The 27,308-nt window shown below is 49.4% G+C and overlaps 12 protein-coding genes across 12 annotated transcripts; 7 read left to right on the plus strand and 5 right to left on the minus strand.

Annotated features, from left to right (window-relative positions):
* Positions 1 to 333: 333 nt before the first annotated feature.
* TRVA0_014S01574 (uncharacterized protein) lies at positions 334 to 2,796 on the minus strand (the record flags this gene model as incomplete). The annotated part of the gene is made up of 2 exons (XM_076684281.1): positions 334 to 2,542; positions 2,741 to 2,796. The coding sequence occupies 2 exons, from the start codon at positions 2,794 to 2,796 to the stop codon at positions 334 to 336; spliced, it is 2,265 nt and encodes a 754-aa protein (XP_076541489.1).
* A 1,030-nt stretch (positions 2,797 to 3,826) lies between these two features.
* Positions 3,827 to 4,539, plus strand: RPL27A (large ribosomal subunit protein eL27A; the record flags this gene model as incomplete). The annotated part of the gene is made up of 2 exons (XM_076684282.1): positions 3,827 to 3,857; positions 4,160 to 4,539. 2 exons carry the CDS (start codon positions 3,827 to 3,829, stop codon positions 4,537 to 4,539), a joined length of 411 nt encoding a protein of 136 aa, XP_076541490.1.
* A 315-nt stretch (positions 4,540 to 4,854) lies between these two features.
* DIA4 (putative serine--tRNA ligase DIA4) lies at positions 4,855 to 6,225 on the plus strand (the record flags this gene model as incomplete). Its single annotated transcript, XM_076684283.1, has 1 exon — positions 4,855 to 6,225. One exon carries the CDS (start codon positions 4,855 to 4,857, stop codon positions 6,223 to 6,225), a length of 1,371 nt encoding a protein of 456 aa, XP_076541491.1.
* A 1,017-nt stretch (positions 6,226 to 7,242) lies between these two features.
* UGO1 (mitofusin complex protein UGO1) lies at positions 7,243 to 8,580 on the plus strand (the record flags this gene model as incomplete). The annotated part of the gene is made up of 1 exon (XM_076684284.1): positions 7,243 to 8,580. The coding sequence occupies one exon, from the start codon at positions 7,243 to 7,245 to the stop codon at positions 8,578 to 8,580; it is 1,338 nt and encodes a 445-aa protein (XP_076541492.1).
* A 399-nt stretch (positions 8,581 to 8,979) lies between these two features.
* Positions 8,980 to 9,483, minus strand: SDC1 (Sdc1p; the record flags this gene model as incomplete). The annotated part of the gene is made up of 1 exon (XM_076684285.1): positions 8,980 to 9,483. One exon carries the CDS (start codon positions 9,481 to 9,483, stop codon positions 8,980 to 8,982), a length of 504 nt encoding a protein of 167 aa, XP_076541493.1.
* A 422-nt stretch (positions 9,484 to 9,905) lies between these two features.
* On the plus strand, positions 9,906 to 10,565 carry TLG1 (Tlg1p; the record flags this gene model as incomplete). The annotated part of the gene is made up of 1 exon (XM_076684286.1): positions 9,906 to 10,565. One exon carries the CDS (start codon positions 9,906 to 9,908, stop codon positions 10,563 to 10,565), a length of 660 nt encoding a protein of 219 aa, XP_076541494.1.
* Positions 10,566 to 10,981: 416 nt separating this feature from the next.
* Positions 10,982 to 12,301, plus strand: TDA3 (Tda3p; the record flags this gene model as incomplete). The annotated part of the gene is made up of 2 exons (XM_076684287.1): positions 10,982 to 11,015; positions 11,073 to 12,301. The coding sequence occupies 2 exons, from the start codon at positions 10,982 to 10,984 to the stop codon at positions 12,299 to 12,301; spliced, it is 1,263 nt and encodes a 420-aa protein (XP_076541495.1).
* Positions 12,302 to 13,314: 1,013 nt separating this feature from the next.
* On the minus strand, positions 13,315 to 15,636 carry PKH1 (PDPK1 family serine/threonine-protein kinase; the record flags this gene model as incomplete). Its single annotated transcript, XM_076684288.1, has 1 exon — positions 13,315 to 15,636. The coding sequence occupies one exon, from the start codon at positions 15,634 to 15,636 to the stop codon at positions 13,315 to 13,317; it is 2,322 nt and encodes a 773-aa protein (XP_076541496.1).
* Positions 15,637 to 17,201: 1,565 nt separating this feature from the next.
* TRVA0_014S01750 (PAS domain-containing hybrid sensor histidine kinase/response regulator) lies at positions 17,202 to 21,939 on the minus strand (the record flags this gene model as incomplete). Its single annotated transcript, XM_076684289.1, has 3 exons — positions 21,886 to 21,939; positions 17,494 to 21,822; positions 17,202 to 17,441 (listed from the first exon to the last, which is right to left on the minus strand). Exons 2-3 carry the CDS (start codon positions 21,811 to 21,813, stop codon positions 17,202 to 17,204), a joined length of 4,560 nt encoding a protein of 1,519 aa, XP_076541497.1. The 5' UTR covers positions 21,814 to 21,822; positions 21,886 to 21,939.
* A 264-nt stretch (positions 21,940 to 22,203) lies between these two features.
* Positions 22,204 to 22,537, minus strand: TRVA0_014S01772 (uncharacterized protein; the record flags this gene model as incomplete). The annotated part of the gene is made up of 2 exons (XM_076684290.1): positions 22,204 to 22,383; positions 22,451 to 22,537. 2 exons carry the CDS (start codon positions 22,535 to 22,537, stop codon positions 22,204 to 22,206), a joined length of 267 nt encoding a protein of 88 aa, XP_076541498.1.
* Positions 22,538 to 24,415: 1,878 nt separating this feature from the next.
* On the plus strand, positions 24,416 to 25,096 carry SOD2 (superoxide dismutase SOD2; the record flags this gene model as incomplete). The annotated part of the gene is made up of 1 exon (XM_076684291.1): positions 24,416 to 25,096. One exon carries the CDS (start codon positions 24,416 to 24,418, stop codon positions 25,094 to 25,096), a length of 681 nt encoding a protein of 226 aa, XP_076541499.1.
* A 290-nt stretch (positions 25,097 to 25,386) lies between these two features.
* Positions 25,387 to 26,682, plus strand: WRS1 (tryptophan--tRNA ligase WRS1; the record flags this gene model as incomplete). The annotated part of the gene is made up of 1 exon (XM_076684292.1): positions 25,387 to 26,682. One exon carries the CDS (start codon positions 25,387 to 25,389, stop codon positions 26,680 to 26,682), a length of 1,296 nt encoding a protein of 431 aa, XP_076541500.1.
* Positions 26,683 to 27,308: the final 626 nt, after the last annotated feature.

A 27,308-nucleotide genomic window follows, 5' to 3' on the forward strand; every position in this document is an offset into this window, starting at 1 on the left:
GGAACGCTATCTGGGAACAATCACCATGTCGGAGCTCCGACTCATCGCGTCCCCTTCATGTAGATCCGCGACTTGTGCACGGAGTTAGACACAGACGTGCTACGGACTTTACTGCCCGCAAAATCACGCTGGCGACTTCGCCTAATAAATTGAGCAGTAGAGCGATAAATGCCATCAATAAATAGCATTGATAGATCCTATTTACGTACGGAGCACCAATTGTTTCTGTAATTATGCAACGCTTGTGCCTGTGTGTCTATGTGTGTGTGTGTGTGTGTGGATCTGTCTGAGAAAGACACTCACCAATGCCAGACAATTCAGTGTTTGGATGTGCTACTGTTTGTCGAAGAGACTTACACTGCGCCCTTTGATCATGTTCCTACGCTTGGAAATTGCAATCTCATTTTCCTTGTCGAATGGAGTGATTTGATCATCCTCTTCAGCCGTCTCGTCGCAGTCAATTGCCGGTGCCAAAGATAGGTTTCTCTTGCTTCCATTGGCAGACCTCAGCGGCTTCCGCTCAGCGGTGGCTGACGAAGTGATAAGCGTCATGGCGGTAGACCCAAGTATACCCTTGGATCGGTCAAGGATCGTGTCATTGAGGCGTCGTTCAAACTGTTCGGCTCTTTTTTCTATGGTCGAAAGTCCTTCAACGCTAACTGATATCTGCGCTTTGATGGTCTGAAGCAGCTCAGTTAATTTCAACTTTTCAGCCGAAAGAGATTCAACCTGTACTTCAATTTCGGTCTTGCGTTCCTCGTTTTTGGCAATATCCTTAGCCTGATAGCCCAGGACCGTAAGCTCTCCTTCCTTCTCCTTGAGTTTCAGCTCCAACTCGTGAATTCGCTGCTGCGACCGCTTTTCATTATCAATAGTTGATGCCAACGTATTCTCGAGTTCGGCAATTCGGGCTTGGGCTGCTTCCAGCTGTTTAGCCGCCTCATCACGTTGTTTCTCTACCTGATCCAGATACTTCTTATCCTTGTCTTGTGATTCCAACCGGCTCAGCTTGGAGAGAATCTCACCAATTTGTTTGCCAAAGCCCCGCATGTCACCATATTGGAAGTCAATAAGAGACTGGACATCCGCTTTGATTTCGGAGATACTTTTCGCTGATTCTTGAGTGGAGGAAGATAGATCCTCTTTCAACTCCGAAAGTACGTCATCAGGAATAGCAGCGCGTAGCTTGTCCAGCTTCGCATCGAGTGAGGAGAGAACACTAACTTTCTCGTCCAGGCAGCTCAGCTTTTCATTGCTGAGCCTCTCTAGTGCTCCTAGCAGTGCAGTATGGGATTCAGCCAATTGGTCGGTTCTCGATTCGACTTGGGACTGTAAAGTCTCAAGGTGGGTGGAGAGGGTATCTTTGTCCATGACTGTAGCATTGGATGCCGCAATTTGCGCCTTGAGCTCAGGCAAGGCTAGAACTTGGCTGTTTAATGTTGCTTTCAATTCTTCCAGCTTGTCTTGTAAATTCAGCAAGTCCTTCTTTGATGATAGATCCTCCAATGCCTTACCATGGTCTGTCATGGTAACGTTACTACTGGACAGCATTTCTTTCAATTTGTGAAGTGTGGACTCCATCATTAAAACAGATTCCTGTTGACCTTTCACTGCACCATTTCCTTCCAGCTTTTGGTCAATCTGCTCCAGAAGTCGGCTGTAGGAGCTTAATTCTGATGTCAAGCTCTTCAGCGCATTTCCATTGGCATCTAGCTTGGCAATTACCTGCCTACTGTTGTCGGACCCATTGCCGACTGCTTCCTCCACTTTCCTGGAAACATCTGCACTGTTCTCGCTAACAAGATCCAGCTTGTTAATGACAACGTCCAGCCCTGGTTGGGAATCAATTCTGTGCACAAGCTCGAGTATTAGCTCCTTTACCTCTTCGTTTCCATAGGTACTAGTATCTGGCTCTTTGGAGAGGTTCAGCTGGAGCTCCGAAAGACCATTTAGTAACGAATTGTGTCTCTCATCGATCTGCTTGGCGATATTGAGCATATGCCTCTTCAATTCACCGTCTTGTCCATTGCCATTGTCACCGGAAACTAGCTTCTTCATATTCGCGTCGAATCCCTGAAGCTTTCTGCTGACATCTTTAGTGGAGTCCAGCAGCGCATCAACTACTGTTGACAGTGCCCGCTGGCTTTCCTTGTGGGTGTCCAGCGCCGAGGCTATGTGATTAATAGACTCCTTGAGGAAAGATTCGGTTTCCGCTGTGTTTTCTTCAGTGCGTTTAGCGCGATCTCGAAGGTCTGATAATGCGACTGCATTATCTCGCGACCGATGGGCCAGGGCGCCGAATTCAATCAGGGCTTCTTTCACGGCAACTTCTACCGACTGCGTCTGGGCCTTCAATTCCTTGGACAAGTCAAGCAGCTCCAGCATATGGTCGTCCCCGAGACTTGACAGAGTACGCGAATGGAACATCCTAGTCGGGCTATTATTTGACTTGGTAGGGCTGAGCTGCGGCGTTGTCCTCAGGCTCGGTTCCGGATTTATAGGCATTGGCGGGGGATTTCGATTAGGATCCGAAGAATCCCAGCTTTTCAATGGACCGGTTAGTATCTTATTCCGACCAATATACGGCGACTTCATGGATATACATTGCCATCAACCACTCGGTATCAAGGTGCGAAATGGCCTCCAAAAAATATGTAATATGAAGCGATAGCAGACAATGCACTCCACGTCGAGCCACCCTGTTACAATATGTATATCGCTAAAATAACGATGTACTTACAAAGGGAATTTTTTCTCCCGCAAGGAGATCGTCGATTCTGTTTTCTTCAAGCTCATGAACAGCGGTGATGCAGGAGGCCTGACGTTCAATCCGATTCCAAACGGACGCGAGCTGGTCTTGCCGCTACTAAAGCTACTACTACTGAGGCCGAATAGAATCAACTTGGGCGAATTTACAAACTCAGACGAGAGTCACCGAATCAAAATACAACGCAAATTGACCCCTAATACTAGTATTCAAGGTTCAATCGGTGTAATTTAGACTCAAGCTCGACACCTCCGCCGACTTTCAATGAGATATACGAGCGTACCTGGTTTACTGGATTTGGGGAATCAAGAATGTTTGGACGCACAGATGCCACGGTACATTCGGCGCCTATGCGTGTCAGCAACCCCAGCACGCTTCAATTTTACCCCTTTCCGGCACACGCGTCTGTGTACACAAACAAATACAGTAAACAAACAAGCCAACACGCGTACCCGACACGACACGCAGGATGCACCTGCACGCCCGCATAACGCGCATTTTGGCAACAACCAACTGCTCTCCACAATCGGAATTTCTGGGCCCCCCCTTACTTCAACCTGCTTTTCTATCGTTGCGTACCAAGGTGGCGCTAGAGCCCTAGGCACACACATACCTTTGATTGGTAGCTTGGTAGCAGGCGCATCTAACGAATCCACTGACTCCATTTAGAAAGCAAATACACACACCCAATTATACTTGCCATGAATAAAAGAAATCATTTATATATCTTACTGCGGTCCTATTCCAATTGTTACCATTATTGCAAGTGGAATGCCTGCCTGGACTACGTATAGTGTATATTGTCGGCATAGCAACCACAAGCGCGTTAGGGCTTCATTACCTGTTTGGGACTTTAGGGCTGGAAATATCAGACCTGGATGTACTATATCATTCTGCTCATGTGCGTATATTTGTGGATAACCGAATATCCCCACTTGGTTGGGAGAGCCGCGCGCCTCCCTGCCACACTGAAAATTATCTATCAAACATCACAGAGTGAATCTCTTTTTCTTTTCCTCAGTGTCCAAACTCGCCAAAAAAGATAAAGATTCGACAAAAATGGCCAAGTTCTTGAAGCCAGGCAAAGTTGGTATGTAGACATGTTTATGACGGCGACGTCCATGTCTATGTGTTTGGTTAACAGGTAATGCTGGTCTGCCCTTCACCTTTTGGTATACTTTTGTATTACCGTCGCTGGTGAAAACGTTTCATTTCAGCTGATTCGAAGGGCAGATCTCGTTATCCTGCAAACACGCTCGAGCATATATAAAGTAGACACTACTGCTCTCTAGAGGAGCGTAGAGATACGTCGAAATTTTGTGTAGATCAGACAAGGACTGGGGCCGAAAATTTTTTCGCTGGTTTTGAATTGTTCGTCTAACTTTTGTATAGCTATTGTTACCCGAGGCCGATACGCCGGTAAGAAGGTTGTCATCATCAAGCCACACGATGACGGCACCAAGTCCCACCCATTCGGTCACGCTCTCGTTGCCGGTATTGAGCGATACCCACTCAAGGTGACCAAGCGACACTCTGAGAAGAAGGTCCAGAAGCGAACCCGAATCAAGCCATTCATCAAGGTTGTCAACTACAACCACTTGATGCCAACTCGATACACCTTGGAGCTTGACACCATCAAGAACGTCTTGACCACTGACACCTTCAAGGAGCCATCCCAGCGAGAGGACGCCAAGAAGGAGATCAAGAAGGTCTTCGAGGAGCGACACCGAGCTGGCAAGAACCAGTGGTTCTTCACCAAGCTCCACTTCTAAAAAGTCAAAGTGCTTTTATTCTTTTTAAAAGTTTTTGTATATTCTGTATAATTACCAAAGAATAAGTATCTTTGAAAACCTATTTATTTATTTCCGTCTTCAGTCATTCCCCCACAAGAACGTAGCCTCCACACGAAAAACGATTGAACTGAGATTAGCTTTTCCAAATTGTTCTACCATAGGTCATACCGGTAGTTCAGATATCGACGTCCAACTTGGAGTGAAATAAATTTTGCTATTTCATCAACATCATGAAAATCAGCCGGTCTTGCATACCATTCGTCCCATAACTGCAGTGATCAGATAGCTGGCAATATGGGAGTGCCTGTGAAAAGGCTCGTGTGGACCTCGGTACGAAAATATTCGGCCAAGACTAGCAGTACACTGAAGAAACCACAGTATGATTTCAAACGGCTGCGGAGCGAAACAGATGCGTTGCAGGATTCTGTAGTTAGACGAGAAGTAAAGCTCGCCAATGAGGAGACTGTACATAACGTTGCCGAAAAGTACAAGATCCTTGTAGATTCGCAGCAGAGCCGCAATGAGTTGGTGCACCAGCGAAATATAATTCAGAAAGATCTAGAGAGACGGGCGAAGCAGAAAAAGGACATTTCCGTACTCAAAGATCAGCTGATGGCCTTGAAGAAGGAGATCAAAGCTGCAGAGACGACAATTAACGAGCTGGAGACGCCGGTTATGGAGGCAATTGAGTCTATTCCTAATTTAATCAGCCCGGAAGCAGTGGATCTATTGAATGTTGAGGAGCTTGATGTTTTGAACCCCGAGGCCAAGTTGCCCGCTGATCCGGACCGAGACCATCTTGACATTGGCCTTAAACTAAATATCATTGACCTCGAGTCTGCGTCGAAGGTTTCGGGCTCTTCGTGGTATTATCTAGTAAATGATGGCGCTATGCTCGAGCAGGCCCTGGTTCAATATGGTCTTTCAATGGCTCGGAAGAATGGATTTGCCCCAATGCTGCCGCCTTCAATTGTTCGGCTAGAGATGACCAGTGCTTGTGGGTTTAAACCGCGCGATCAGAATAACGAGCAACAAGTCTATGTGCTTGAAAACAGTAACCTCTGTCTGGCCGGCACAGCTGAAATTCCAATGGCTGGGTGGGCTGCGCAAAAGACGCTCGACTTGAGCAACGGCCCCATCCAGAAGGTTGGACTCAGTAGAAGCTATCGTGCTGAGGCTGGAGCCGGTGGCCGCGACACAAAGGGATTGTATAGGGTGCATGAATTTACGAAGGTCGAGCTTTTCGCCTGGACGAAGGGTAATCTTGAGGAGTCTGTTAAAATGCACGATAAGATGCTGGCGCTTCAAAAAGAGATTATCACCAGTTTGGGTCTGTGCGCCCGAGTGCTTAACATGCCTCCTAATGATCTCGGGGCATCTGCTTATAAGAAGTATGACATTGAGGCATGGATGCCTGGTCGAGGGGACTGGGGAGAAGTGACCTCTACTTCGAACTGTCTCGACTATCAATCTCGACGAATGCACACAAAGTATGAGGTTCAGGATGGTACTAGCCAGTTTGCATATACCCTTAACGGTACTGCAGTGGCGGTTCCACGTCTCATTGTTGCTATTCTTGAGAATTTTTATGAGCCGGAGTATAACCGAGTGCGTATCCCAGAGCCATTGCGAAAATGGATGGATGATAAGGAATATATTGAATAGTTTCAATGGCTTCTTCTGTACATATTAATTATATTTTGTCTTGACTTATTATCAATGCCTAATGTTTGTGATGAAGAGCATTGTTGATCAGAGAGCCTCTACCGGTATCTAGGATAATACAGCTCACATTTAAAAGATACCCCTTTCTGTCAAATGTTCCTAAATTCGAAACCTGTCGCCCACATCAAATTTTCTGTTAAGTTTTTAAAACTTAAATTTGGGCACGAGCAAGATGTAGATACAGAGGTCTACTGCTGGTAGCACACTGAAATACACTGTAAAGGCCGAACTTCCTACGATAACACTGATGACCATAATTAATAAGTACATATTATTAGTTCGAGTACTATTGTCCCCCCCATTATTAATTATGATTAAAGTCCGTTGCCCCAGGCGAAGGAGGATTAATCCGGTTTTGGGGAACTACCGGTACATAATTATGCTAAAACTGATCCCCGCAATCTTTTATGTCTCGTTATATCTTCTATTTCTCCTCCCTCAAGTCGCATAAGCAATATTTAGCCACTATAAATCATCGCTACTCACAATTCTTCGCATCGCACTCTTTTTGTTACGGTACTGTACCAGTCATCCTTAAGAATATTCAGTACGTTCATCAATGAAATCGCTCGCAGTATTTAAAAATCAACTAAATGTCTCATTGAATGAAAACTAGAAATTGGATCAAATTATTGCACAATTGCTGTAACCTTCTTCTGTAGGACCCAAAATATGGAGTGGATAAGGATAGATCTCACAGCTCTTTGGTTGGCCACCCGTAGGTAAAAGATCATTGGAAGACACTCATACACTAGCTAAAAGGCAAAATATTAGGCTACTGTAAATATATTCATCAATTCAAATACTACATAGATATACCAGTACTAGTCTACGCTGCGGCTACCGGTTGTTATGGTGAGGTACGACATGTGAAGCGTGTGCGGCTGGGAATTTACGGTAGTGGTGTGGGAGGAAAACGAACGGAGCCACCGCCCTTTCGAGCATTTGAATGGCACCATGAGCTCAAATTTGCGGCCATACTACAATCCGGTGACGTTCAAGTCGCCGATTAAAGGGTATGATGGCATGGGCATAGTTACCAACACGAGTAACGGTACCGGAAATGGCGATTATGGACCAGTGATCACAGATAAGCCTGCTGACAGGGGGAACTTTGACTACCTGGACGTTGATTTTGGCTCCACTGGCGACACGGTCAGCACTACGGGGCTATCAATGCTCAGGCTGTATAGCAAAATTTTCTTATCACAGCCGTGGGAAGTCAGTAGGCTTCTGTTGCAGGTGGGGGACTGGAATGAGCCTGGGAAGCGACGGGTCAGCATTAAAGGCAGCGCAGACTCGCCAACAACGACAACGTCGTCGACGACGACTCCCTATGTGGAAGAAGAGGAGGAAGAAGAAGATACAGAGCTTGACTATTTCACTGCCGTAACTGGGGAGAATCTGCGACCACGTCCATCAGATAGGACTCAACGGGAAAGGAAGCGACGGAGTCCACATCACCAGCAACACCATTCGAGACGAGGAAGCAGAAGTGGACCAGAGTACGATAATTTGATACGGAATGTTTCGATCAGGTTTGTGGACATAATTTCGGCGCTTAATGAGAAAGACGGGTTTAAAGGCCTGTGGCGAGGCTTGAACACGACATTTATAATTGATGCACTGGCGTCGACAATTGAGGCATGGGTGTCTGGATTCCTGTCTTCTGTATCGGGGATTCCTGATCCGCACTTTGTAGAGGTGGTGCACTCGCCGAACCCGCTGATATCTCTGTTTGCTGCGGTCACGGCGAATATTGTGACTGCCGTTGTTCTCTCCCCGCTGGATATGATTAGAACGCGAATGACTGTCACTACGTTTGATTCAAAGTATGCGAGGTCTGTTAGGACGTCGCTGTGGCAGCTGGAGTCGTTCAATACGCCAATGCTGGTGCTGATCCCGACGGTACTCCATTCTGGTCTCACGTCGCTGGTCAGCAAGGCGACTCCTTACCTCCTTTACACGCGATTTGGAATTGACAGCTTCAAATCGCCGTCTCTTTACAATATTTTTACTCTCTTTTCTTCTCTGTTTGAGCTTGGACTCAAGCTGCCGTTTGAGACGATGATGCGACGGGCACATATTGCCAGCATGCATCTGGATCCAAACAGCCTCATCATTCGCCCGAAGGAGTATCCCGGAGTGCTCGGCACTTTCTGGAACGTTATTATGGGCAACGATTCGATTGAGACGTTGTTTAGAGGATGGCGAGTTTCGCTGGCTGGCACGCTTGGCGAATGGGGCGTCAAGGCGATTCAGAGTGGAGGAGAAAAGAGCAAGGAGCGGTTTTAATTCGGTTTGTACATATTACTAATTATTCACAATTCATTACTTAAAATCCCCCAAGAATTACAATTATTATTGCTAGCATCCTTTCACCTACCGTTAAAACGTAGTCAGAGGAATCGTGTACTAGTTGTAACACCAATCAATTGGAAATACAAATATTAAAGCGCAGCTCTTGTCTAAATTGATCTATCAAGACGAATGATACTGATGATTGTACGCTAGAGCGTATGACAAGGCAGTTGTGATATCGCGCTTCCTATATATAGCCGACCACCTCGCATTAGTGATCCTTTTTCCTATCCAACACAATTCGGACCAATAAATGGCCAAAAGATGCCCCTCTCATGCTTAATCATAAGGATACCGAGCGAAATTTTTTTTCGGTAATATCTGCGAAATAAATTAGTTGGAGCGCTTTTCGTTATCGGCAGCTTCAATCAGCCACTGGCCCAAAGTCCTTAATGGGTCTCCTGGTCTCTCCAAGGCGAGTCGTCTCATCGCTACTACCAGTGCCGGAGTAACATTCTCGTTGAGCCAGACTCTAGTTGGAGCGCCTATGTCATCGCCATAATACGGTCCGGTAGAAGGTTGTCGAGACAGGAAGTGTGCCTGAGGAGTCTCTGACTTTTCCTTGCCCAGTGGAGACACAGTCGCTTCTGTTGTGTTATTGACTGTCTCGGCATTAGTCGTACTGGGAGCAACTACGTTAGTAGTTGTAGTGTCCATACTGGGGGGAACTGTGTTAGCGGTTGTAGCATTAGTAGGCGGATGTGGAGAACTTGATCTATCGACCTCCATTGCATCGTTTTCCGCTTTTATTTCCTTTTCACCAGCCACGACGGGCTTAATTTCCTCCTGCTCCGGGGCAGACGACTTTTCATTACTATTCGCGCTACTCTCATCCATTATCTTGAACTTTGATCTACCTGGAATGCTAGTTTCGCGCTGAGATCAAACTTGAAATTCCGTCCCTCGACAATCCCGATTACGACCTTTCCAACTTAACCGAACTAGGGGTTACCAGGAAAAGACGAGGATTACCAAGAAGGAAAAAAAAAAAAAAAGAAGAATAGGGCCTAGTTGGAGTCAATTGATACTCCTTATCCCCCTAACCTTGCGAAAAATTCCAATATTCGAACTCTTGCACTGTTGTCTGAATTCCGCCCGCCGTACTACCGAAGGGCGTAGGGGCGCGCTGCAACTACAGGGAAAAGGGGACGCGTGCCAAAATCTAGACACTCATATTGAAACGGCAACCATCCTTCCCGCCCGCATTAAGGAATTTAAATTTTTTTTACTTTAAATACCCGGAAGTCCACTAGAAAACCATGGATCCATTCAGCCAGGTATACGAAGACGCACAGAACCAATTATCCAACACGCATCAGTTGTTGGAGCGGTACCAGCGCACTCCGACCGAGCATCACTTGCTCGACCTCAACAATGCCACCCAGGAGCTAATCGAGACCATCCATGACCTGAGCCAAAGCATCGGGGCAGTACAGTCACAACCGGGCCAGTTTGGGCTCAATGAGCATGAGATTGGCGACCGCATTGCCAAGGTAGCGCTTCTAAACAACCGGCTCTCGGACATCCAAGAGACAGTTGGGCGGGTCAAGAAGACTCATCCAAGCACTGCGACATGGAACGATGATTCTACTGGGAATATCGCGGAGACCGGAGAAGGTCAGATGAGCAACCTGCTGTACCAGGATATAATCGAGGAGCAGGACCAGGTGCTTGATTCAGTGTATTCTACGGTCAACAACCTACGGGAGCAAGCTGACTACATGTCACGAGAGCTCGAGGACCAGTCGTATCTAATTGAAGATTTTGATCGCCAGGTCGACACGGCAGGGGATAAGCTGCGGCGCGGCCTCAAACGGGTCAATTGGATTGTAGAGAACCAAGAGACCCTCAGTTCGTGCTGCATTACCATGCTTATCGTCGCTCTAATCGTCCTGCTAATCCTCCTGCTAGTGCTATAGACCCCTCCGCGAAGCGGAGCCACGGGGTCTGGAGCAGCGCCCCAGGAAAGGACCCCCCATCGAAGCCCCCCTGGGCTCCGATCTCAAAGGCAGGGGGTGAGGGTGGGATGGTAGTTGCACAGCCGCACGAATACAAGCCGGCGGTCGGGGGTGCGGTGTGCATGCGTGGGTCGTTTGAGCTCTCCCAAAAAGGGTTCCTTCTTGGGCACATCAGACGATTTTACGAAATCAACCAACCCCTCAGGAATCGAAAGTTTGGAAGCCCCAGTCACTTGGCCGATTCTTCCGGTAGAACGCAGACTTCCAGTAAATCCAATCATCCTCCCAGTTGATGGTCAGGGAAGGCCTGTCTTTGTTGGCAAATTTAACACTATTCTCGAGACAACACCCCTCCAGGACGAGGCGACTAGTGAGAGATGGCGAAGAAGAAGCAGGAGATTGTCATCGTTGGTACGTATAACCGACCCAGGGAGGATTTAGTGGACTGAAGGCTAATAACCACTGTAGGCGCGGGCATCATCGGGGCCTGTACGGCGTACTACCTGACCCGGCATCCCGACTTTGATCCAGAGCAGTATCACGTAACGGTGCTTGAGGCGCGACGACCGGCGGGCGGCGCTTCGGGTAAGGCCGGCGGTTTGCTGGCGACCTGGGCGTTCCCACAACAGATTGTGCCGCTCTCGTTCAAATTGCACCAGCAGCTGGCTGACGAGTACAATGGCGAGGAGGAATGGGGTTACCGACGGGTGACGACGCTGGCTGTAAATGGCACAATTACCTCGGCGACAGACCGCGGAGATGAGGACGAGGTGTCATCCTCGTCGGACGAGTCGATTAACCGTCACAAAAAGAAGCCGCGCAACGCCCAGTCGCCCAAGCATTCGGCCGCCTCCAAGGCGTTCCCGCCGGGGCTAGACTGGCTCAAGCCCGGCGTCATTGAGGACTGGTCCCAGCTTAGCGACACCTCCTCGACGGCCCAGGTGCACCCTTACAAGTTCACGACGTACCTGCTCCGCAAGGCGGTCGAGTCGGGCTCCGTAGACCTGGTCATTGGCAAAGTTGAAAAGATCCGATCGGACCAAGATCGTGCTGTGGGCGTCCAGTACCTTCCGCGGGCGACCGAGTCGAATCCGACGCCGTCGCTCGTCGACCTGGATGCTGACCACATTGTGCTTACTCTCGGGCCGTGGACCTCGAAGCTGCTGCCCGGGTGCCCCATCTCGGGCCTGCGCGCCCATTCCATCACAATTGCCCCCGAGCGGCCTGTGTCGGCACATGCCATGTTCACAGAGCTCAAGATTGTAAAGTCGCGGGCAAATTCAAAAATTGTGTCGCCTGAAATCTACCCGCGGCGCGACGAAGTCTACGTGTGCGGTGAGGGTGATAACTTGGCGCCTGTGCCAGAGTCGACTGATGAAGTCGAGGTTATCAGGGACCGATGCGACGACTTGTTTGTATACGCCGGAGGCATGTCGAACGAGCTCAAGAACGGGCGCATTCTGCGACGGCAGGCGTGCTACTTGCCGGTTGTGGACGTTCCGTCTTGCTCGGGGCCGTTTATTGGCCCTACATCGGTGTCGGGGCTCTACCTAGCGTCGGGCCACTCGTGCTGGGGCATTAACAATGCACCTGGTACGGGCAAAGTTATGGCCGAAATCATCCTCGAAGGCGCCCCGAAATCAGCATCCATTGCCGGGCTTGAACCTTCAAAGTTCTTTGACGTTTACCTAGACTAATTGATATATGCTCTGTTGTCATTAGTATTGGTATCTCAACTGTATTATGTCTATTCATCGTATAGAAAGGGAGTATTATGATTGGTGCCCATTCCGTAACCCCTTTCTAGCCATTAATTCATTCTTTCAGGTATGATGGGTTAATGTCTCATTTTGACATACATTTAATACACTGTAGTGGTTTCATGTCTGGCTAAGATTATCTGTAGGTTTCATTCATACTTTCTATGGAACGAGTCCCGCTGATGTGGTATGAGCTGGCCATGTAGTTTGGTAGAACCAAGGCGAAGCAGCTCCTTCAGCGAACTCCTAAGTATAGAATTTAAGATATTTACTAAACTAGTAGAATCGATACCTACATGGTACTAAATCGATAAGAGAGGATAGTTTTGAATATGGGAAGTAGCGATTGAACAGCTTACAACGGTATTGAATTGAACCAAATTCTTCTAATGCATTTTTAATAGTCTTGTTTCGATGAAGGTAAAAAATTACTAGCCAATAATACCGGTAATAACAATCTCGTTTCCCGGGCAGGGAGGGCTAGTACAAGTACCGGTAGCTACCGTACACCCCGAATTTCCTCCAGACCCAGGGGAAGAGCTGAATTTGTTACAGTTTGGAAGGTTGTCACAGGGAATTAGTAACAGTGTAAAAAAATTTGTCAGGTGGTAGCCGTCACCAAAGATACGGGGGTCTGGGGGACTGGCCCCCAGCTACGGGAGCTCGAGGGCTGGCCCTCGAATATCCATTGATTAAATTTCCAGAGAAGTATCGCTATTCTTCCCCTGAGTTGTAAAGTTCTGTTGTACAATTCATTTTTTTGATCCCATGTATTTTTCCAAAGAATGACTTTAAATAGCCTGGCCAATTCCAATATGGGTACTCAATGCGGAAAAGTGATAGTACCAGTAATAAGATGGCATTGATCAAGTGGTAATTCAATAATTCAATAAAATTCTACCGTGTACAATATATGCAGGCATATAAAAATAAATAAAAAGAAAAAAGTTTCAACGTTTTTTCCTCCATTCTTCGTTTCTGGCGAGCAGGGTCGAAGTTGTGCTATCGACAGTGGTCGGTGCATGTTGAGAAGTCGGTGCGTGGTGAGACGCAGCAAGCGCAGCAGCAGTCACGGCCGTAGCGAATCGCGACGACGACTGCTCCTCCATCTGCTGGTTGTACAAATCAATCGCCTCTTCAAACGACGCCATCCATTCGGCAGAGCCGGAGCTGTCCTCAAAGGTGTACACCTTGTTATGCGTCTCGACGCCAAACGAACCGCAGTTGGTCTTGCGGTTAAACGGGTATTCACGAATGCTTACTTGTGGAGCCGCAATGGGTATCTCCACTCGAATTTTTCGGTCTTCGCCAAGAATGAGTAGTCGCGCATTGGACGTGACGAGCAGAATGCGCTTCTTCTTCTTCGGGCCCGAGAAGAACTTGGCAAACTTGCTGGGCTCTTTTTCCTCCTCATCCTCTCCTGTAGCCGAGCCATTGTTTGTAGTGATAACAGATATATGGCCAACTCGCAGCACGCGCTCATTGTAACTTATCAGCACGTGGTTCCACTCGGTGTCAAGAGTGGTGTGCGGCGGCATCTCGCGCCGCGGCTTCACTTTCTTTTCCATCATTGGGTAGTCCTCCGTGGGCGAAGGCTCAGTCTGACTAGACGGTTGCTGCACCGGTTGTGGCGGATTGGAGTGTCCGTTGGAGATGGCAGCAGCCGCAGCTACCTGAGACGACGACTTTTGCGTGCGCAGAGGTGGCTGCTGGTAGGGAGAGGTCGGGGAGGTGATATGCACAGAGTCTGTAGTAGGAATTTGGATCCTCGGCCTTGTCGGATTAGCTTGTTGTGGTTGTTGTGGTTGTGGTTGTACTTGTTGTCGTTGTTGCTGTTGTTGTTGCGACGACGGCTGTGGAGCCGAAACTGGCTTGGCCTGGAGAGGTGGCTTAGCCTGGGGAGGCGAGGACTTCGCCTGTTGCAATTGCTGCTGTGATTGTTGTTGCTTTAATTGCTGCTGTTGCTGCTGTTGCTTGTTCAATGCAGCTGCCGCAGCCGTAGCACTGGACACATGGCCCTCGTTGTTGGGATATGATGAAGGGTTACGCCGTTTAGGCGAAGACTGGGACGCGGAAACAGCCCGAAGTTGCGGCTGAGAGTTGTAATGCGACAACTGGGGTCTACTACTGCTCAAGGCATTGAGTTTAGCCGCCGACGAAGTCCTGGAAGAGACCGGTTTAAACGGCTGTAGCCGAGGAGGCGGCCGCTTCCAAATGGACTTCAAGTCGTTCCAGTGAACACCGGCAAAGAACTCATGCCTTTTAATGTCCTCTATCCTCGCCCGCTTCGTGGGATCAAGAACCAGAACACAATTGAGCAGGTTCCGTACAACCGTCGGGAACCCTGGCGGATACGAATACTGCAGCTTAATAACCTTTTGGAAGATTTGATACTCGTTGGCCGCCTTGAACGGCGCTCTCCCAGCAATCATCTGGAATATAATGCATCCAAACGCCCAGATATCACAGCTTTTGCCAGTAGCCTTCTCTGTAAGCAGCTCCGGAGAAACGTACTCGGCAGTTCCGACAAACGAATTGGCCCGAACGTCTTCAGGGTACACCGGCTGCCCGTCTTCAGTAGTGCGGAGGGCGTTCATGAGCTTGGCGGTGCCAAAATCCGTAATTCGAATCCGCATCTTCTCGTCGAGTAGAATGTTCTCGGGCTTGAGGTCCCGGTGGACGACGCCCTTGGAGTGCATAAATTCAATAGCGTCTAGCAGCTGCGCCGCATAGTATCTCGTGCAGTCAATGTCCAGAGACCCCATCTGCTTAATTAACGTCAGCAGCTCGCCGTTGGGGGCGAAATCAAGCACAAAATAGAGGCTCTGCTGGTCCTGGAACGTGTAATAGAGTCTAATGACGCCCGGATGGTCTCCAAGTCGGTTGAGAGTGTTTTTCTCAATGTTGACGTACTTGACCTTCTTCTCCTTGATGATATGGCGCTTGTCCAGCACCTTGACGGCGTACTCCCGCTGCGTCTGCTTGTCTGTGGCTTTCATGACCGTTGAGTACGACCCTTCGCCCAGCGTCTTGCCAAACACAAAGTCCTCTACGCCTTTCTTGATGACTTTGGTCGTCACGTTACCATTGGCATCTCGCTCAGCGCTTACCACTGTAGCTGCTCCGCGCTGTTTCCACTCTCGAGATGACGGCGGAGGGCGTTCCAAGTGGTTCGCCACGTACTGAGGCCCGCTGTTGTTATCGTATCCCGCGGGTGCCCTGAGGGCCGGGTCAAGCGACAGCTCACCCGTTCGTACCGGCAGGTCTGTCATGCTAGTACATGTACCCACGCGTTACAGGTATATGTATATAAATAGCCAATATCACACAGAACCGAGCCCCACAGTATCAACCAGAAGGGCTCCCAGGGATCTAGCTAGCAAATCACCAAAAATTTAAAAAAATGCAAAAGTTTTACGGGTATACGGATACCGGATACCTAATGGCGTGTCTCTGGGTGGGTCTGTGTCTCCTACGAGTAGTAGTCGTGTGGTGGTGATTGCGGTGGGTATCCTCTATGCCTGGAATGCTGCTGCCCCCCAAAGAAACTAGCTAGCCAGCTTGAACCAAGAAGCTAAGTAAAAACCAAATAAACAACCAAAGAAGCTACTCTAGTCTAACGGAGCAGCTCTCTCGGTCTGTATAATCTCCCCCTCTGTGGCTAAAGAGCGAGTGTGCCAAGCCTTCTTGTTTTATCTACGAGGGTTTACAGTAGAAGGTGGAACGAAAGGATATGGCGGTGCGGTTGATGTCAGGGAGGTCGACCGGGCGCCAACTTAACACCAACGTAATTAACCAACAACAGACCCAGGCGAGAAATGTCTGGCGCTCCGCGGGGTCGGGTAGGGCTAACTGAGAGCAGAATCCGACAATTGACTGGAATGCAAAACACAAAAACGTCTTTATTGTCGCGTTCTTTATATTCGCCAGCGGTTTGGGGAGGCGCGCGAGTGGTTCTTTTGTCTGTGTGCATTCTTTGTTGCGAGATCCAGGAGGCGGGTTTCGCGCCGCCCATCACACACCTGTGTATTCTGGAGAGATTGGCATGATATCATCTTCCGGGGGAGCGGCCCACTGCTATTAATGGCATCTGTCATTATATGCTGTAATAAATGACCATCCATATATCAATGGGAGCATGATAGCAGTAATTGGACTTTTGCAATTGAAATTGTGCGGGGTTGGGCACCAAATGATTTGGGAAATAGAGTTGGGCTAGTGCATGTGTGTATATAATGGACGATTAGTACACCGTAGGATGACAGTGCTAAATGTTTCGACCGGTGTCGAAAATCGCTGTCGATAAGATCGACGTAGATATCGCTACCTTAGAGATGAAGCGATCCCGACGCAAGTATAGAATAGCCTCGCTCGACCCGCTGGAAGGGGACATAGATAAAGCACTCAACCCAAAGCGGTATATGGCGACCATGAAGAACGCATTAGTATCCGACTCGCCATCCTCGCTAAAGACTCCGACGCCGTTATTCAATGCGCACCCTCCATGCGAGATCGCACTCACCCCTGAGTCCATTGGGGTCCCTAGAACGATGAGACTTTTTTCTGGCATTAAGCGTGTGGCCAGCAAATTCAAGCAGCTATAATATATGTACTAGATGATGAGATAGTTATCTCAAAATACTATCATCGCGAAGCAAACATCTCGGAGGTTTCGAGGGCTGGCCCCTCCAAACAAGAAGCATCACTTGAAGGCTTTCGTAACATTCAATTCATCCATCAACCCTTCTAACACTACCAATAGATGACCAGATTTATAATATATCATCGCGAAGTGGAGCCCAACGGGAGGTTTGGTGTTCATTCTATAATATGCTCTTTACTGGGCTTCGACTGCGGTTAGTATCTCAATGATGATGTCCTTAAGGTTGCCGAATTCGACCGGCTTGGAGATGTACCTCGTAAAGCCAACCTCGTCGCACCTATCGCTCATATCGCTCATGACATAGGCGCTCAGCGCGACAATTGGCGTCTCCGGATTCACATTCATCTCCTTTTCCCATTTGCGAATCTCGGTACACACGCCAAACCCATCCTTTCGCGGCATGTCCAAATCACACTATGTATACCCGTTAGTAATTGCCACAAACAACAAATAAAAAAAGACTTACCAAAATCATATTGTAGTATCCCACGCCCTTGTCAAAGAACTTGGTCGTGCAAACCTCGCCGTCCGCGGCAACATCACACTTGAGCCCGGCCTTGGCCAGGAACTTGCCCACAACCTTCTGATTTACAAGATTATCTTCGGCCAGAAGAATTCGGTACCCCTTGCCGTATGCAAACCGCGAGAGCTCGTCAAACACGCTGCGGTGCGTCTCCAACGTCTGCTTGGCGTTCATCATTTTCATATCATGGCTCTCCTCTCGCAGGCGGCTAGGGTCAAACACCACCGAGTAGCGGCTCGGCTTAAGCGGCTTGGGGAGGAACGTGATCTTGTGCCCATCCTTATCCTTCATGGGCACTCGCTTGAGGATCTTGGACCGCTGCACCGGCGTCGTGAGCACAATTACTTGCACGTCCTTCTGCTTCTCAAACATGTACTGAACGAGTCCCACAACCTTCTTGAGATCTGTCAAGCTGATAACCACATGCGTCCACTTGCGTTCCAAGGTGTCCTCTGCGAACTCGGTAATCAAGTCCTCAGCACTCTGGACCGGCTTAATCTCGCACTTGGACGGGTCCGCCACCGTCGCCAGTATATGGTGCGAAATAGACTGGCAGGCATATTGGAACGGGCACACGACCATAATGCGCAGATCTGTGGCAATCTTGCTACGCTGTGAGTCAATGCCGTCCCCGGTGCCCTTAGCCTTGGCCAGCTCTTCCTGCGACGGCTTGTCTTCCTCGGTCGGCAGCTTGACCTTGCAAGTGAATGTAAACGTAGAACCTTTGTTCTTGACACCGTGGGCAATAAGCTGTCCTCCATGTAGCTCAATGAGTTGTCGTGAAATCACCAAGCCGAGACCAGTTCCCGTGGTCCCTGCCCCGCTGTGCGGCACATTGGACTGCTCGTGCTGCGGAAGGGTGCCATGCACTTGCGAGAAGGGCTGGAACATACGCTTCGAGTCCTCTTCTGTGAACCCTCGCCCCGTGTCATGAACCGTGAACTCCAGCATAATGGCGCTCTGGTCCTCCAGGGGCTGTCTAATCTTGCACAGAGTGAAAATCTCACCTTCATCAGTAAACTTAATGGCGTTACCAATGATGTTGAGCATAACCTGCCGTAACCGCACTCGATCTCCTTTAACCCACGGCGGCACATCTCCTTCAATAACATAGTTAAGCTCAAGATTCTTGGAAATGGCCATGGCACTCAATAGCTCATTGGCTTCCTCGACGAGACGCCGAACGTGGAACCACGAGTAATTAAGTTTCATTTTGCCGCTCTCCACCTTAGACAAGTCTAAAATGTCGTTGATGACCATGAGCAGCGCTTCCGATGAGGAAGATATGGTGTGGCAGTAGTCCAGCTGTTCTTCTGTCAGCGGTGTATCTAGCAGGAACCCAACCATACCGGAAATGCCAATCAGCGGCGTCCGGATCTCGTGGCTCATGTTGGACAAGAACCGCGTCTTGGACTCAATTGTCCGCTGAGCCGCATCCTTGGCTTCTTTAAGCTTCTGCTGGATTAGCTTTTGATCGTGGATGTCGGTGCACGTTCCAAACCATACCGACTCGGCAGGTTTCTCAAGATCCGAGCAAGTGAAAGTGACCAAATGCCATCGGTACTCGCCCTCTTTGTTGAGCAGCCGCAATTCTACGGAATAGACGCCATTCTTGCTCTCTTTACCCACAAACTGCTCGATATCCGGCACTCCAGCCGAAGTTAAAGGAAGGACGCCCTTGGCCCGGTCATCGGGGTGCACTGCGTTAACATACTGGAACCCGTACGTCTCTGTCGGGCTTCGGCCCGAATACTCGAACCATTTGTTATTAGCATACAACATGCCCTTGGATGGGTGGGTTGTGAAGACAATGATTGGTGTACTCTCGGCCAGACTTTTGTATTTCTGGTCCCCAGCCGTCTCGTGGGCCAGCTGAATCGCACGCAACTCGGCCTGGTGCTGGGTGTGGATGTCCATTAGTGTACAGAACCAGTGAGTAGTGAGGCCCTTTTCATCCCTCAGGGGTACTGCCCGCATAAAGAATGCCCGGTACCGCCCATCGAACCGCCGCACTTGTACCATACGCGCCAATGGCTCTCCTTTCTCTAGCGCCGAGTTCCAGGCCGTGAGGTAGTCAGTCAGGTCATCGGGGTGAATGCTGGCACAGGGGTCACGGATAAACTCCTCGGCCGTCTGGCCCCGGAACGCGAGTGTCCGGTTAGACACCCAGGTTACCTGGCCGTTGGTTGGCTCAGCGACGTACACGTGCACAGGAATTGCGTCGAGCATTGTGCGCAAAAGCCGGTTGGACGGGGTTGGCATTTCAAATCCGGTGGGGGCACTGATACGCCGCTTGAGCTGATTGGACTCGCCTGAGTTGCGCGCAGAAAGATTGCTCTCAGAGTCGTCGTCCGCCGTCGTGATTGATTTGGGCGGGCTCATTCGCGCTTGCGGCGAGGTCGCAAACGACGAGGACCGCTCAGGTTCTGGCATAAATGACGCCCCGTAAGAATGCAATAGTCGTCTAATGTGCGGTCTGACTCGGTGCTTCTTGCGGAGCGTGAACCGCCGCTTGTCAGACAGCTTGTGGCGATGCAGGAAGGAGTAGTCACTTTTCTCATTGTCAATGACGTCCACGCCATGGTTAAAGTTGTTTACTATCGCCGGGTAGTCAAGCATGGATGTCGACGAGTCGTTGTTAGGCGAATTACTCTCAAATCGCTTGAGTGGAGACATGTAGGATGTCGAGTTGCGAATTCTCCGTCTGGCTCGCTGATCATTGGAGTTGACGAGGGCGACGAGATTTGAGTGAGCGCACGCCTGGACGTAGGCATTGGATATGTGGGGCGCTAGGCTCTCTATGATGCCTCTCAATTTTGACGGGAATGGAATGAGTGACGACATTATAGAAAGGATAGCCAGCGGCGCAGACCGCTGGGCCACGTCCGATGGCTTATTGGGCACAATAATCATAATGTGAATGATGGAATACGTGTTTTCGAAGCCAATTGCGTCCACTGGAAGAGGGTGGGTAGGGATGCTGTGAGGATTTGGATCGTCAAAGGCCCGCTCCATCTCGGCGCCTCCGCTGAAGAACGGGTTTTCTTCCTTGGTTTCGCGGATGATGGCGGGAGAAGGGGCTGGCGACTGTGACCAGGGCGATACGGGCGCCTGCTCAGTGTCCAAGTAAAAAGCCGCCAGATCCCGGTGGTCCACGGGTATCCCATCGTCAGAGGAGTACTTTCGCTGAAGCAGGACCATCTGGTCACTATCCAGGACATTGACAACCCCTTCAACGTCTATCAACGGGTCCCGTTCCCATTCCAGGGTTCGAATGTTATTGAAGATTCTTCTGTGAGTAGTAGCTGAACTGGATTTCTGCTGTGTTCTTGGCTTAGCGGCACTAGCTGTAGTGTTAGTATTGGTGGCAGTATTGGTCGTATTGGTAGTGGTCGTCGTAGCAGTATTGGCAGGGGAAGCCGACAGGCGCCTCTTAGTAGCAGCAAGATTAGTCGAACTGTGGCACTTGGGCGAATGGACCTTTGGTGACTGCACCGGAGTCGAGTGCTCGCTATCCCCGATAGAACTCTTACGGTACTTTGTTGAAAAGGATAGCTTCCGGCCCAGAGAAAACTTCTGCTTAAACGAAGATGAGGGTTGTGGAGTAGTACGGGTCGCACTAGATATACTCGCGTCATCGGCGAATACTGGTGAACCGGACAACTTGGCGTCCGGAGTACTGGCCACCTTGAGGTGGCCATCTAAGCTACTCCCATCCGCACTAACATCGTTCTCGTCATCTACGTCCGTATCCCATGAAGAGCTTTCATCGTCATCTTGATGGAGATTACTGGGGCTCCCAAAATCGTGGCCCCCGCCGCCAACTGAAAACAATGGCTCGTTCCGAATGGGCTCGTTCTTATTCCACAGTGCCTTGAGTCCCCAGGGGATGTTTATAATGTCTGTGGCGTCTCTGGGGACGGCGATGGACAGCCTCTGCCCGCCAAAGTGGGTCTCAAAGATGTCAATGACATTGTTGAGCAGGGCGCTGAATCCGCAATCACGGTTCAGCTGGATAATCAGCTCATTGAGATCGGGCACATAGATATCTTCTGCCGCAGCTGAAGACGAGGAGACCTCGCCCAGCCCGCTGTCCACTATTGCCGCCATGAGCGACGAATTTGTAGAGGCGGTCCCCCTGCTGGCATTGGTACTGCCGGTTTTAGGATCGCTGAAGCCTCTAAGCGACCCGTTAGACCGCTTGCTATTCAGCGACGGCAGGGTTATGTTTAGATTAGCCGCCATTCGCTCGCGTTTGGACATGGTCGTGCGCTTCACCTATCGGGTTAGTCCTCTACTTCCTCTTTTCCCTCCCTAGTCTCTCCATTCACTCACCCCCTTAAGTCGGCTGAAATGGACCTGCCTGTATGCTGCTTTGTCAAATACTCGCCTCCGAGTTGCCCCAGCTGCGATTGCCCTTCCTGTTTAAGAAGCCCGATACACTGTATCGTCACGGTGAGTGCTGCTGCAGGCGTTCTAAAACAATCCATTAGTCCCTCCCGGATAGCTGCAAGACACGCGACCGCAGGCCGGAGGCGTGGCGCAAAGCGGCTTAAGCCGCACCATGCTAAACAACTGGAGTCAATGTACTTGGGGGCTTCTGGGGCGAATATAACAATAGATTTTTTCTAGAATAAATAGATTAGTTATTATTTACTGGGTCTTTTTGGCGGCCTGCTTCTGTCGCTCCTTCTCGGCGCTGTTGATCATGACCGTGCCGATAAACGTGCCAACGACGGTAATCGCCAGCAGCAGGAGCATGACGGGGATGTTAATGGCCCATTCTCGCGCCGGGAAGAAGGCGTAGAGTGGGTGGGGTTCGTCGACGAATGGCTACATCAAATTGATTAGTTTTCATAATTTCTCCAGCGGAAATAACGCTGGGATTCCTTCAACTTACCAGAACAAATGTCCAGGTTGTGTAGTAGACAAACACAGCAGTGGCAACAAAGAGCATCCCCGCGCCAATCAGTTGATCCAGTGCCATTGTACCTCTTTTCTTCGTTCGGTTTGGATTTATTCGAAGGGTGGGAAAGTGATTGACGTGTGTGGTTCCTTTGGGAGCAAGCGTGTCTGTCGCGGGCCACCCGCATTGACATTATTCAGGGGTAGACCGCGAGATGCTGGATCCAGACCTCCAATAGAGATGGTATCGACGGGAACGTGCTTTTAATGTTACTGCGATACATGTGCTTTTTTCAATTCATTTATTGCCCTTTGGACATTTAGAGTTGATCTGGGGAGCTATGTGTTCATAATTTCTGCGGTGATACCGGTACAGGTACCTGAAATGCCCAACGAACTGTGTGTGGTATTGGCAGTCTCGTACTGCAGCTTCATGAATTGCCAACTTACTTAAGTAGACTATCAATATACCTGCAATATGTTAAATAGAATTGCTTAAGTTTCAAAGGATTCTTTCTTTCTTTCTTTCACAGTGAACTGCTCGACATAACTGCTGAGCATACGATACCGAACCAGATGATGGAACATCCCAAATTGTCCAAGCCCAGCCTTATGTAGTTTCTATACGTAAGAATATTCTATTTTAATTTGTACTGTCAATGATTGACTCTGCTCTTGTTATCATTATGGACTATCGATGCCAATTCGGCTCTGTTCTAAAGATCGTGAAGCAAAGCGCTGAATCATTATGGAAGAGAAAGACAAATTACCGTAGTTCCAAATTCATTATATTTTTTAAAAGCCATATCTACCTTCTTTAGGTCTCGTGGTCACATGTATATTCCGTTGTAGGCTGTTTATTATTACAGTTTGCACGGTTTTGTCGAGTGTTACAAGGTACCATGTATTTCTAACTGCCTCAAGAAGTTAGGAATGGAATACACACAATTTCTAATCTCATGGTGCTTCCAGAGTGTTCTTATAATCCAATTGTCTATGCTAGGCATAATAATTGTCTTAGTGCGGAAAAAGAAGTCTCCAGTTTAAAATTTTATTACGGTTAGTTAAATTTGATTGAGCGATTGAACGATGCAATTTTTAGAGATCACGAACATAATCATCGAAAAGTATACTGCGGTGGTAATATCCGGTAATGAAAATTTTAACTGATTCATTAAATATTCGTGCTTATGTTGCAGTATGTACTGTATTCGGCGTTATGACGGAGGCATGATATCACGGCAAGCTGCCCGTTACGGTTATTTAAACGTAAGTATGGCGATATCAGTAGGACAGAGCCATAAGTACCACTGCTTCTTTTATGTAAATCTGCAGAATAGCCATGATCCAATTACTCCATATCATTTGCTCAATACAATGTAATTAGCATGATCCATGCCATCATACGAATTGTTTTATCTACTGCTATTAAAAGCTCCCTACATATACCTCGTATTAAACCATTCATCATCGTCGAAGAGACCGACTAACTGACCCAACGGTTTCGGATATTCAATTCCCTATCAGCATTAATCGTTCTTAAATTTTATTCTGCTTTCGTAAATTAGAGCTGAATGAAAGCAATTCTCGCTTATCTACCCCACACACGTTCCAAAAACTTATTCACCGCAGTCAATTGGCATCTAACCCGACGCGTAGCGTCGCCACGGGGTCTGGGGCTGGCCCCAGAAACACCAGCACCCCCTGTTCAAACTGACGCTAATCAATTGCTATTCCAAACGTTGTCGACCGGTAAAGGCAATCGCAGTCGTCCAAACGACCGCGTGCGGCTGAGTCAACCCCCGAACCCGGGCCCGGCGGGTCCCGGCCGAGCAAACAAAGATGATCGCGCAAGAACGACCAATATATAAGCAAGAAAAGGATCCCTTTTACATATCACCATCACCAAAACCCATTTCACAATTCAATTGAACAGGGTTTTCCCGAGTGAATTGACACAATGACTTTTGCAATTGCCCGAACCGTTGTGCGACAGGCCCGACCGGTCGCGACCCGAGCCTTCGCCAGCACCGCTGCGGTGCACAAGGTGAGCCTACCAGACCTGGACTGGGACTTTGCTGCTCTTGAGCCACACATCTCGGGCCAGATCAACGAGCTGCACTACACCAAGCACCACCAGACCTACGTCAACGGCTACAACACGGCGATTGAGAAGCTGGCCGAGGCCAAGCACAAGAACGACGTGCGAGCGCAGATTGAGCTCCTGCCACTCATCAACTTCCACGGCGGTGGCCACATCAACCACTCTCTGTTCTGGAAGAACCTGGCCCCCCCGTCTCAGGGTGGCGGTGAGCCACCAGCGTCCGATTCCGCGCTCGGCAAGGCCATCAAGGAGGACTTTGGCTCTCTCGAGAAGCTCATTGACAACATGAACGCCAAGCTCGCCGGTGTCCAGGGCTCCGGCTGGGCGTGGATTGTCAAGAACAAGGAGAACGGCGCTCTTGAGACCATCACCAAGCCGAACCAGGACCCGGTGACCGGTCCGTTCATTCCAATTGTCGGCATTGACGCCTGGGAGCACGCTTACTACCTCCAGTACAAGAACGTCAAGGCGGACTATTTCAAGGCGATCTGGAACGTTGTCAACTGGAAGGAGGCCGAGCGACGATTCTCCGCTTAAAAATGTTGTAAGTACAATTCACCTTGTTTCTTGTGTTACTGGGGGGCCAGCCCCCCAGACCCCCCGTGGCTCCGCTCCGCGGAGAATCCAGGGGGTCAATTGCACTTCGTAGAGCCCTGAAAGCCCTCCGCGAAGCGGTAGCCCCGGGGGGTCTGGGGGGCTGGCCCCCCAGTAGGCGTAAATTTCAGCACTGGCTTCTGCGTAGATATGGGTCCGACAACTTCCGATGCTGACTGAATCGAAAGGGAGGTCTCCGGAGGTGAAAAATCACGAAACGACGGGCTGAAAGCATGGCGGATGCGGTAGACGAGATTAGAAAGGAGGCGGAGAAGATCGCGCTAGAGAGCGAGTCTCAGGAACAGGAGATCACCCCGTGGGATGTCAAGGGCGCCGTGGTGGATGGCGAGACACAGGACATTGACTACGACAAGCTGATTGACCAGTTTGGCACCAAGAAGATCACGCCCGAGATACTCGAGCGGTTCGAGCGGGTGACGGGCCACCGACCGCACAAGTTCCTGCGCCGAGGCATGTTCTTCTCGGTGCGGGATATCGAGGTTATTCTTGACCGGTACGAGCATGGCGAGCCGTTCTTCCTGTATACAGGACGAGGCCCTTCCTCGGACTCTATGCACCTGGGCCATATGATCCCGTTCGTGTTCACCAAGTGGCTGCAAGATGTGTTTGATGTGCCTCTTGTTATTGAGCTGACGGACGACGAGAAGTTCTTGTTCAAGCCGGGCCTGAGTATCGACGATGTCAAGCGGTTCACCGTCGAGAACGCTAAGGATATCATTGCTGTTGGGTTCGATCCGAAGAAGACGTTTATTTTCAGCGACTTGCAGTACATGGGCGGGAAGTTCTACGAGAACGTTGTGCGAGTGTCGCGACAGATCACCACCACCACTGCCCGAGCCGTGTTTGGGTTCCAGGACTCGGACAACATTGGTCGAGTGCATTTCTGCTCGATCCAGATTGCTACTTCGTTCGCGAACTCGTTCCCGCACTTGTTTGGCACCAAGCACGATATCCCGTGCCTCATTCCATGCGCCATTGACCAGGACCCATACTTCCGAGTATGCAGAGACGTGGCTGCCAAGCTTCGTTACAAGAAGCCTTCTCTTATCCACGCCAAGTTCTTCCCGGCGCTGCAGGGCCCGGGCTCCAAGATGTCGGCTTCCAACGCGAACTCGGCTATCTACATGACGGACACTCCAAAGATGATCAAGAACAAGGTCAACAAGCACGGTTTCTCCGGCGGTGGTGCCACGCGAGAGGAGCACGAGAAGTATGGCGGCAATCCGGATGTGGATGTGCCATATCAGTACCTACGATTCTTCATTGAGGATGACGAGGAGCTACAGCAGCTGCATGATGGATACAAGGCGGGCACCGTGCTGACGGGCGACATGAAGAAAAAGTGCATAGAGTGTCTCCAGGAGTTTGTGGCGGCGTTCCAGGAGCGACGAAAGACGCTGACCGAGAAGGACGTTGCGCTCTTTAGTGATACCACGCGAGAGTACTCTTGGGGCAATGCTGAGCGATTGGTGCCAGTCAAGCCACGAGAAACGCCAGCTAAGAAATAACCAATATATTCCCTCTATTACCAACTATGGTTATCAACAGCGTATTGTTACAGTATACTTGGGGGGCTAGCCCCCCAAACCCCCCGTAGCTCCGCTTCGCGGAGAATTGGAGCTCTCGATTGATTGGAATCGCTCCGCAGGGTAGAGCTTTGAGGGCAGGTTGTACACTGGGGGCCTGCCCCCAGACCCCGTAGCTCGGCTTCGCCGAGGAATAGCAGAATACTTGTCTCCCTGGTTCAATTCAATGAACTGCTATACCTGTATGTAATGTTCTCTAGGATTACTCACTACAGTGTACTACCGGGTACACTACTTTGCCCTCAATACCCATCACTCTAGGATTCCATACAATTGGAATATACTCATGCTATTAATCATTTTGATTATTTCATAGGTCGCAGTGAATTAGGTACGATTTAAAATTGGCAACAACAACATACTGGTAACACAACTTGATCTAATGTCTTGTCTTGTCATCTTCGAGATAGTACCTAATCACTTGCCATTGATGGGCCACCAGACAATGTATATGCACTTCTTCGGGTTTATAAATATCTACTGAAAATAGCGGTCCAGACTACCGGACCAATTGGCTACAGAATCTTATGTATGGAATGAAAAATAAA

The sequence above is a fragment of the Trichomonascus vanleenenianus genome (assembly GCF_965637985.1).
Source record: "Trichomonascus vanleenenianus strain CLIB 3782 genome assembly, contig: TRVA0_014S, whole genome shotgun sequence".
Lineage (NCBI taxonomy): Eukaryota > Fungi > Ascomycota > Dipodascomycetes > Dipodascales > Trichomonascaceae > Blastobotrys > Blastobotrys vanleenenianus.